Source organism: Oreochromis aureus, linkage group 1, assembly GCF_013358895.1.
Source record: "Oreochromis aureus strain Israel breed Guangdong linkage group 1, ZZ_aureus, whole genome shotgun sequence".
NCBI classification, from domain to species: domain Eukaryota; kingdom Metazoa; phylum Chordata; class Actinopteri; order Cichliformes; family Cichlidae; genus Oreochromis; species Oreochromis aureus.
This window is the reverse complement of record NC_052942.1, coordinates 16,048,242-16,059,125: the sequence shown is the minus strand read 5'-3', so window position 1 is coordinate 16,059,125 and position 10,884 is coordinate 16,048,242. Positions and strand designations below refer to the sequence as shown.

Sequence of the window (10,884 nt, the reverse complement as noted above, 5' to 3'; positions counted from 1 at the left end):
TGTTTTTGATGATGTTGAAGCTATTGCTTAACTTTTTGTCTTTAGTCATTTATAAGGATGTGCATATAAGCAGTCACATGCCAGATGTTGTTGTTTTTTTCTTTTTTTTGGCTCTGTTAACCATATTTTTCTTTCCGCCGCTCAGCAACAATCACTAGTTCTTCTGAGAATGAGGAGCGCAGCATCTCCACTGAGGGTCTGGGTAAGGACGAAGGCCCAGAGGGAAGTGGCGGCGTAATGGGCCATACAAATGAGGACCGCCATCCCAGGCCAACCAGGGACAATCTCACAGCCCAGCCAGATGAGGCCTTACCTAGAATGGACATCATGGAGCCCAGAACTCCACCAGCACCGAAACGACCCCTCCCACAGCACCACTTGCACAGCACCTCCTCTCTTGCGCTGCCCCGTCCAAACTCAGTGGCAGGTACCCAGGTTCCCGTTCTTTCTTATTCTGCAAATTAAGAAGCGGTTATGACTTTGAGAGAGATTTGGGATTGTGCACCTTCTCAGCTGCTGATGGATTAATACGTTTCATATCTCCTAGTTTCATATGAAGCTGGCTGTCTATTAGCCAAGCTAAGGAAATCTAAAGGGAATACAGTTTGGCTAATTACTGCGTATTTCCTAGGGTCTTGCCGTCACCTCAAAGTTGCAACCAACAAACATTCCAGGAAGTTAATTTTCCCGGCCAAGAAATAGTCCCACTCATTACCCCCAACACGCATAAAAGCAAAATGTGCCATTTTTACACCTCCATTCTTGCACACATTAAACAAATGATTCATAATTAGTGAGCTAGTGAGTGAGTTGTTAAAAGATGCCATTATACTGTAGATGAAGTGGGCTAATGAGAGTATGAATATGGCAGCTGTGACCCGAGTGATTAATTAATGGACTGATTAATATTGACTGAATAGCAAATTGATTAAGTTGATTGTTAACTTGATACTCTCAAACTGTTCATGCAATGCAGTAGAAGCATAATTTAGAAAATGCCTGTGATGCAGAACTGAACTTCACTGCACCGTGTGCTGGTGCTCCACTTACCACGGAGGCTGGATACACACAGTGAGCAGTACCAGTTAAAAGTCCTGGGAGGCCTCTAGTTGTCATAAAAAATACCCCCCTCCCTCTACAGTCACGATCTTTCCTAATGCATGAGGCTCTTTTTCTTCCTTTAGATGTCAGTTCATTTGTAGTGGGAGCAAAAGAAGAGATTCCCTAAGGAGTGGATTCACAGTAACGCCTGCCAGTTTCTTCTGTCAGCTGGTGCTTTCATTTAGACACTCTTGATGAAATTCAGTATCAAGATGAAACAAGCTGCATGTAGCTGTTAGGATTTTACTTCATCTTCATTAACGATTAGACATAGAGGAGCAGGATGAATCTATTTATATATGATATACACAATAAGACAAGAAAAAATGAAATCTAAAACTTAAAATTTAGGTGTTTAATGGAGCATTAGTGTCAAACTGTAGACAGATAAAGATAAACTTGTGCTCCAGTTAGATTCAGATTAAAACATTGAATTGCATTTTGCATTCAGCCACAAGTCATTTTTATGGAAATGTTCCTCACAGCTTTATTATTAACCACCAGTTATAGATGAATCCATATTTACATGATCGCATCACACAGTTGCTGCAGATTTGTTGGCTGCACATCCATGATGTGAATACCCTGTTCCACCAAATCCCAAAGGTAGTCTATTAGAGTGAGATCTGTTGACTGTGGAGGCCATTTGAGTCCAGTGAACTCACTCTTATGTTCAAGAAACCAGTTTGAGATGATTGAAGCTTTGTAACATGGCTTGCTATCCTGCTGGAAGCAGCCATCAGAAGATGGGCACACTACGGTCATAAAGGGATGAACAACACTCAGATAGGCTGTGGTGCTGAAGGACGGTACTAAGTGTGTCAGGAAAATATCGCCCACACCACGCACCATTTTTGTAATCTTCTATTGTCCAGTTTTGGTGAATCTCTGTGACGTTAGTTCTCTCTGTTATTGTAGAGTCTTTACATTACAATCAAAAGCACCTTGAGATTACTGTTGGTTTGGTTTCCCTCTATATAAATAAAGTTGTAGCCTCAGTTCTGTTCTTAGCTGACCAGAGTAGCACCTGATGTGGCTGACGTGTTGTGCATTAAGATATACTCTTCTGCATACCTTGGTTGTAACAAGTAGGTATTTGAGTTACTGTGAAGGTGATTCTGCCATTACCTCTGAGATAAACAGGACACTTTTGCTCAGAGAACTGCTGCTGTAAACCAGTGTAAATCCTAGAGAATAAAATCCAAATAGATCAGCAGATTCTGAAATACTCAGACCAACAGCAATGCCACACTTAAATCACTTTTCCTACTCATTCTCATGGTCAGTTTAAACTTCAGCAGGTCATCTTGACCACATCTACGTGATTACATGCCCCGACTTGCTGCTATGTGATTGGCTAATTAGATTTGTGGCTAAACAAGCAGTTGAACAGGTGTACCTAAAAAAGTAGCTGGAGAATGTGTAGATTTGAAGTAGCATAATAGCTTTGGAAATTAACAAAGTTGCCAGTGTTGTAGCAGGCGCATAAATGCGTGCAGCTCTCTTTCATTTTACATGGATCTTGCTGTCTTATGCTGTTGAAGGTCCATCATTTCAGACGAGAGACTCCTAGAAAACAGCTAGAAGCATCAAACTTTAGATCATGAGTTGGTTTATATCCACAGCTGGTTATAAATCTGTTCTCATCGCAACACAGAGTTTACTGTAAACATCTATTCTGTGAAACTGTAGAGAAGTGTGTGTGTGTGTGTGTGTGTGTGTGTGTGTGTGTGTGTGTGTGTGTGTGTGTGTGTGTGTGTGTGTGTGTGTGTGTGTGTGTGTGTGAGAGGCAAGTCAATATGCATTTGTGATTTTTAGAGAGGTCTCATTGTCTAACCCTGGCAAGTGAACACATGCAAACTGTCTGTTTTAGACTCTCTGAAGTTTATGGAGCCGTGTTAGTACTGAAATGTGGACCTAAGGAGCAGCTTTGGGTCTTGTCCTGTAGTTTGATTAGTTTTCAGCAGCGTAAGTGGGAGTCTTATGTCAAAAGTTTGAAATTTGTTCAGTCTCCAAATCATTCATGCTTAAAAAAAAGCTGAGTAACTCACAAACACAAGAGACATCTGTAGACAAAAACAGAAATTGTATCTTTCCTGTGCCCATGCACGTCTGGCCTGTGCACCACTGAAAGTGATATCTAAATGCTGCTAGGTCTGACCCGACCTCTGTGATTTCTGCTCATTCAGACATGATGATAAAGTTAATGGATAGTAGTGCACGACTGATAGAAGCTACAAAAAATGTAAGATGCATTGTGTGTAATGAATATGAGGTCCATCCATTAATGTATGCAAAGCAGCAAGATTTAGTAGCAGCAGAGCATCACGTAGCAAAGAAATGAAAAGAATATGTAGATTACAGTCTGGGCGTATATAATCAGATCTATCCCAGTGCAGATGCTAATGTTTAATTGTGCAATTAGCCCATACATAATTTAAAGTCCAAACCAGAGCTAAACTTTATCACCATTTGTGACCATCTATCTGTTCCTATTAATGTGATCCCAGAGAGAATTTGCAGAATGGATGAATGGAGTAACTTCTCACACATTACTAAGAAAAATGCTGATTCTAAGAAGCAGGAGTGCAGGCTAGATTCAATAAGAGTTGGCTGCTTCATTAATCTTCTGGTGGACTAAAACTGGCGCCATTTTGGTGGGCAGCGCTGCGCAGTGTGGTGGCTGTCGGCGCAGTGAGTGCCTAAAGTAGTTTGCTTTTTTGTTGCAATATCGGACACTAAAGATGTATGAATGAATTAGCTGCATCAACTACTTGTGCCTTCAGTAAATTTCCCAGGTACCTGTCTCTTCTTAACACGTAGTCCACGCTTTTAAATGTGGTTGAAGATGCTTTAGTGGCAGCGTATTAGAGTTCTTTGTTATATGAGAGATTAATACTACTGGCTAACAAGGATACTGGAGCATCGTGGTTATGATAACAGAACAGTAGGACGTCTTCTGAAGCTGGAGGGATACTAGGAGAGTACATCCTGTGCTGAGGATAGTGCCTTACTTTACTGTCGTTTTTTTTTTTCTTTTTTTGGAGAGTGATCCAGATCCCCACTTTAAAGACTTTTTCTTCTGCCAGCGCACTGCCTCTCTGCTGAGCTTTCTAATATGCAGCCTGGTAGCTTTTGCTTAATGTTGCAGTGAGCAGGCAGTTAGCTTAGTTTGGCCAAAAGAGTGGAAACAAGGAGAAACAGCTTGTGTGGCTCTTTCAAAAGTGAGACTATTTACAGCATCGTGGTTCATACTTGAGGTTGATCGTTTTCAGCACCATACTAAATCCTCTCTGACTGTGTAAGTTTCTAAGTTTCCTTCCTTCCCTTCCCCCCTCCTTGCCATGTGGGTGGTACTGAAGAGTACATTTGCCTGTGGTTCTGGGTCAGGTTTGTTAGCTGGGCACGTTTTTACAAATTTGGAAAAGAATCAAGGTCTGATTGCAAAACGTGTTTAAATCGGCCTCTTAGAATGATATTAAAACTCCAGATCATTTTTGTTTTTCACCTATTTTTGTTGAGAAAAAAAAAACAAATATTCACACAATTATTTTTGGGGGGAATTGATAAAACTCTTAATCTGGCAAACAAACAAACAAAAAAACGGTATATGATGTTTGTGTAATTTATCTAAAAAAGAGTGTAAAAATAACAGTTCACTTTTGTATTATGGGTTAGATGATGGTCTTCACCAACATATAGTCGAGCACATGACTCACTATAAAATGGCATTTATTTTTTTTTACATTTAACATTTACATTTTATGAAATAGATCGTGCTTTGTAACGGCACCCAGCACACTTCTTCCCTTCCTGTTCATAAAAGTCTTGTCTTGCTGGGCAGTGAGGGTCCATAAATTGGATTCAGACATCATGCTCTGGCTCTGAAACAATCTTTACTTAAATATGACTGTTTCAAAAATTCATATTGGGAAAATGAGAGAGAATGCCGTAACAGATTTTGGATTTAACATTAACAGAAACTTGGTCTTTCTAAGAAGCTGAATTTGAATTTGGTACATGGTGTCATACCTGGGGAATATCACACTGAAGTTGGATGAAAATGTGTTGGGTTTTTTTCAAGTATTCAAGCTTTAATATCAGTGAAACCGGTAACCTGATTTGAACCGTTTTAAAGAATGTTATGTTGCTTGTATATGAGAACCCGTATATAAAGTATCAGTCCCCTACCTGCAAAACTGGACTTCCTACAGACCTCCAAATCATCTCTCAGAGATCAGAGATCCAAATATTTTATCCAGATATTTTAGGGACTTCAAGCATCCATCATTCTGTGTTAACTTCAGCTGCACTCATGAGAGTCCATATTCACAGAGCCACAGTACCTAAAAGATTTGAAGGACCTAGCTGAAGCAGTTTTCCAGATAATGGAATTTTTCAAATAGCCCCTGAAAAAAAAGACATCTAAAACCTGCTCTGCCTTCATCTCTTGAAATTGAGAAAACTAATGAGAGGAGGGACCTGAAATCATTTCTTAAAAACTACTACCATGTGCATCTTTACCCTGGATGTTTTTTTCCAGGAAAATCTGTAAGATACCTTGGGAGGCATTTGACGAACACACATAGAATGACCCGTTTACATTTTCAATTAGAGAGCTTCAGAGGTGCTAGTAGTCTGCTTTAGTTACTGTTAATAAACAACATTAAAAAAACTGAAAAAACAAAGGAAAACAGCTGGCTTGGCTGTGTTCAGTCATTCTTTTTTAAGTCTTTATTAAAAACCTATTTTTATTCCCTGGCTTTTAACTCTGTGGGTAACTGATTGATTTTTTGTTTGTTTTTTTGTTTTTTTGTTATTGTTATTGCTATGTCTGTTTTTTATCACTATGTGCATATTAGTATTGTACAGCACTTTGGTCTACCAGGTGTGTTTTTAAAGTGCTATATAAATAAATGATGATGATGATTCTGATGATCTAACCATGTCCCAGCTGTAGATCTTGGGCGGTTGGACCAAAAATGGGTGTCGCTGCCTTGGTACCACTGTATGTGTGCATATTTCCTGATGTCATTCCTTCACAACACCCTCCTGCTCTTCCTCCTCCATCACTCAGGTCATGAAAGGCAGCAGCTAAGGATCGCCTGCATGTCATTCAGATTTTCACTCTGTGTTTATCCATGTCTTTGCATTTAATCAATACAGGGAGTGCAGAATTATTAGGCAAATGAGTATTTTGTCCACATCATCCTCTTCATGCATGTTGTCTTACTCCAAGCTGTATAGGCTCAAAAGCCTACTACCAATTAAGCATATTAGGTGATGTGCATCTCTGTAATGAGAAGGGGTGTGGTCTAATGACATCAACACCCTATATCAGGTGTGCATAATTATTAGGCAACTTCCTTTCCTTTGGCAAAATGGGTCAAAAGAAGGACTTGACAGGCTCAGAAAAGTCAAAATAGTGAGATATCTTGCAGAGGATGCAGCAGTCTTAAAATTGCAAAGCTTCTGAAGCGTGATCATCGAACAATCAAGCGTTTCATTCAAAATAGTCAACAGGGTCGCAAGAAGCGTGTGGAAAAACCAAGGCGCAAAATAACTGCCCATGAACTGAGAAAAGTCAAGCGTGCAGCTGCCAAGATGCCACTTGATGCCACCAGTTTGGCCATAGTTCAGAGCTGCAACATCACTGGAGTGCCCAAAAGCACAAGGTGTGCAATATTCAGAGACATGGCCAAGGTAAGAAAGGCTGAAAGACGACCACCACTGAACAAGACACACAAGCTGAAACGTCAAGACTGGGCCAAGAAATATCTCAAGACTGATTTTTCTAAGGTTTTATGGACTGATGAAATGAGAGTGAGTCTTGATGGGCCAGATGGATGGGCCCGTGGCTGGATTGGTAAAGGGCAGAGAGCTCCAGTCCGACTCAGACGCCAGCAAGGTGGAGGTGGAGTACTGGTTTGGGCTGGTATCATCAAAGATGAGCTTGTGGGGCCTTTTCGGGTTGAGGATGGAGTCAAGCTCAACTCCCAGTCCTACTGCCAGTTTCTGGAAGACACCTTCTTCAAGCAGTGGTACAGGAAGAAGTCTGCATCCTTCAAGAAAACATGATTTTCATGCAGGACAATGCTCCATCACACGCGCGTCCAAGTACTCCACAGCGTGGCTGGCAAGAAAGGGTATAAAAGAAGAAAAAACTAATGACATGGCCTCCTTGTTCACCTGATCTGAACCCCATTGAGAACCTGTGGTCCATCATCAAATGTGAGATTTACAAGGAGGGAAAACAGTACACCTCTCTGAACAGTGTCTGGGAGGCTGTGGTTGCTGCTGCACGCAATGTTGATGGTGAACAGATCAAAACACTGACAGAATCCATGGATGGCAGGCTTTTGAGTGTCCTTGCAAAGAAAGGTGGCTATATTGGTCGCTGATTTGTTTTTGTTTTGTTTTTGAAAGTCAGAAATGTATATTTGTGAATGTGGAGATGTTATATTGGTTTCACTGGTAAAAATAAATAATTGAAATGGGTATATATTTGTTTTTTGTTAAGTTGCCTAATAATTCTGCACAGTAATAGTCACCTGCACACACAGATATCCCCCTAAAATAGCTAAAACTAAAACAAACTAAAACTACTTCCAAAACATTCAGCTTTGATATTAATGAGTTTTTTGGGTTCATTGAGAACATGGTTGTTGTTCAGTAATAAAATTATTCCTCAAAAATACAACTTGCCTAATAATTCTGCACTCCCTGTAGTTGTTATTATTCATCTCTGGCTATCTTCCAAGTCACAGCAAATGGCCGCCCCTCCCTGAGCCTGGTTCTGCTGGAGGCTTCTTCCTGTTAAAAGGGAGTTTTTCCTTCCTACTTTCGCCAAGTGCTTGCTCATCTGATTGTTGTTGTTGTTTTTTGTTGTTTTTTTTATTATTATTATTGTAGGGGTCTTTACCTTACAAGATAAAGCACCTTGAGGCGACTGCTGCTGTGATTTGGCGCTATATAAATGAAAGTAATTTGAATTGAAATATCAGTCTTAAGTTTGTCATGTCCATGGCCAAGTTACATCAAGAATTTGTGACTTCATAATTGGCTGACAAACTTGATATCAGAGAAAAATCCTGTGAAAATAATTTAAACCTGGCATGATATTTCCTTCACAGATTTATTTTATTTTCTGCCAGAAAGCAATTAAGAGTATCGATACCTTTAGGGTTGAAAAGGCTTTTAAATGGGTTCTAATGAGCTGCTTGTGATTAAATTGTGTAAGTAATGCCATCAGGGATACTGGAGGCTTGACCTTTAAAGTGATGAAGGATCAACGGGGGCTATGGGGTAATCAGCTAGACTTTCATCAACAGGGAACATATAGATGGCCAGTGAGTGTGAGATGGGTTGACCTGTCAAACTGTCCAAGAGTCTCTGTGTCAAACTGGCTGAAAAACATGTTTTAACTCTTTAACTGTGTCCCCTCAGCCATTTGGCCTGGTTGTCTTTAGCCAGCAGTCTTTCTCATCCCACTCCCACACCTCCTTCACACTGTTTTGCTGCAGACTGTGCTCCATCCTCTCGCTGTGGATGTTCTTTCAATCCTCAGTTTTTGCCACTTGTGTTCTTGCTTGATATTTACAGTCATTTTATGCATGTTCTTTGTCCTGAAAGCTCCCTCCCACTTCTGAAATATCTCATGCTGTACTCTTTCACAGTATATTAACGGCTCATCCCCCACACAACTTTCTTTTATCCTAAATGCAGAGTTCACACCGCGATTGATATTTGTTGATCCAGAAAGCCCATCATTGTTTACTAGGGAGTCCAAAGAACAGGTTATATGTGTTTTTGATGAGCCTGTAAATTAGAATATCAACAGGCCTCGGCAGCTTTCACCCACACTCGCTCGCTCACTCTGCTGCTGCAGGCTGATGGACACATGTAGAGATAGTAAACGTGTCAGAAAGGGATCTGATCAGCCAAGTGTGAGCTGTATCTACTGGAGTATTTTCAAAGAAGCAAGTTCACTGTGTCTTTCTCGCTGTTCCACAGAAAGCAAAGCGAGCGATGGTGCGGCAGAATGACATGCAGTAATGCAAGATGCAGATATATTTTACATTGTGTGGCTCATGTCTGAGTGTAGAGAAGTTTTTGATTGGTTGTGTTGAAGAATACTGCAGCCAGGATCTTCAGGATGTGATTAAAACTTCTGCTTTAAAGCCTGTCAGCCCATAACAGTGCAGATCTGTGCTGATATGCTTTCTCACATGCTCTGAGATTACCAGTGATTTCATTTAATGTTATTACACGATTATAGGAAGTCACTGTCTTGCCCACTGCCTAATTTATTGGTCTGTGTACAGTGTGCAACGTGACTTGAGCCTTTTTTTTTTATCCCTCTCCAAAGGGATTAGAGACAGCAGTGATGCCAGATTTTCAGATTTTACAGAGGATTTTTTTTTATTTGCCAATAACAAAGAGCAATGAATGAATGACATGAACCCGTCTGCTACTCATTGAAAATAAACTCTTAAAATAACAATGGATTCATTTCCAAAGCCATAAAATATATATGCTATTTATTCCTCCAATAGCAGACAATCCAATAATATAAATAGGAGCAAAAAAAAATACTGCATAGAAACAATATTGGAAGAAGGCAAAGGTCGAGCACAAGCACTTATGCCTGCAGTGGCTGTAATCTAGTTGATTTCCTGTCTGGATTTGTCAGCCACTTGGATTAAACGGCCTGATGTTAAAAGTGGAAAATAGAACTAGGAAGAGCTCGAGATTAGGCTGGAACAGATTCTTCCCTTTTTTCTCTCCAGCTGCTCTAAAAACAGACAAAAACCAGGCTTTACACTGCACTATTTTAATTATTTTTTTAATTAAGCAACATTAAGTGAGTTACAGAAATGTGCAATTAATTATTAAGTTTTGCAATTTATAAGGATAAAATATTTTCAAGTATGTGAAACGCTTACTTGCCTAGATGTAGTTTGAAAGTGAAATTATTTGCAGGGACAGGACAGCAGACGCTAATAACTATTTGCTTTTGCTGGCACTCGAATACGTTAGTATTGTTTTGAGATGCGAGACAGATTTTGTTGTTCTGTTTTTTGCTTTAATTGCAGAATCCACCCCAAGTGACTTTATTTTTATGAGATTAATCATCCTTTGTGAGGGTCTCCAACAGTTCTTGCACTGTAAGAGACCCTCACTCTTAAAGGATGCAAGGGTCTTTCACAGTCCAAGTAATGCAAATGTCATATTCAGGTGATTTATGTAAATCTGTGTGCTTATGTTCATGCAGACACTGCACTGTAAGGGCATGCTTCCTCCAAACTTCCTCCAAGTGGACCCAAAAGTAGCATAATTAGAACAAGTCAAAGTCCCTGATGTCTGCAGCTGTGTGCATATGCAAGGCAGTATATGCACGACACTACCAGCGAAAACATCTCATATGTACATATATATATTTTGCTTGTGTGTCGACTGGTTTTCTGCTGCTGGACTGAAACGTGTAGGGATGTTAAGAATTATTCTTTCCTTAAATCCATCAGAAACCGCCAAGCTGCTTAATGAACTCGGTTGTGACTTACAGTCGAGTTCATTTGGCAGCTCTCGAACAGAACTGCTTCACTGACAACAAGAGGTACTATTTATTAATGGACTGTTGTGTCAGATTGCATTACAGTGTGCTAGGTCTTCTATTTCTCTTGTTTCTCTGTTAATAATGCATAGTGATGTATCACAAATACACTGTTTATGTGTATTTAAGGAACTGCAAAGCGCATACTTTCTTGTGTTTCACAGTGGACT

At 40.0% G+C, this 10,884-nt stretch overlaps 1 protein-coding gene across 1 annotated transcript in view; it reads left to right on the top strand.

The window, feature by feature from the left end:
- The first annotated feature begins 186 nt into the window (after positions 1 to 186).
- LOC116311741 (protein TANC1-like) overlaps positions 187 to 10,884 on the top strand; it is a 37,742-nt gene continuing 27,044 nt past the window's right edge. The window contains exon 1 of the mRNA XM_039609148.1: positions 187 to 427. Within this exon, the coding sequence (XP_039465082.1) occupies positions 238 to 427 (190 nt within the window). The 5' untranslated portion in view covers positions 187 to 237. The remainder of the gene's footprint in view (positions 428 to 10,884) is intronic.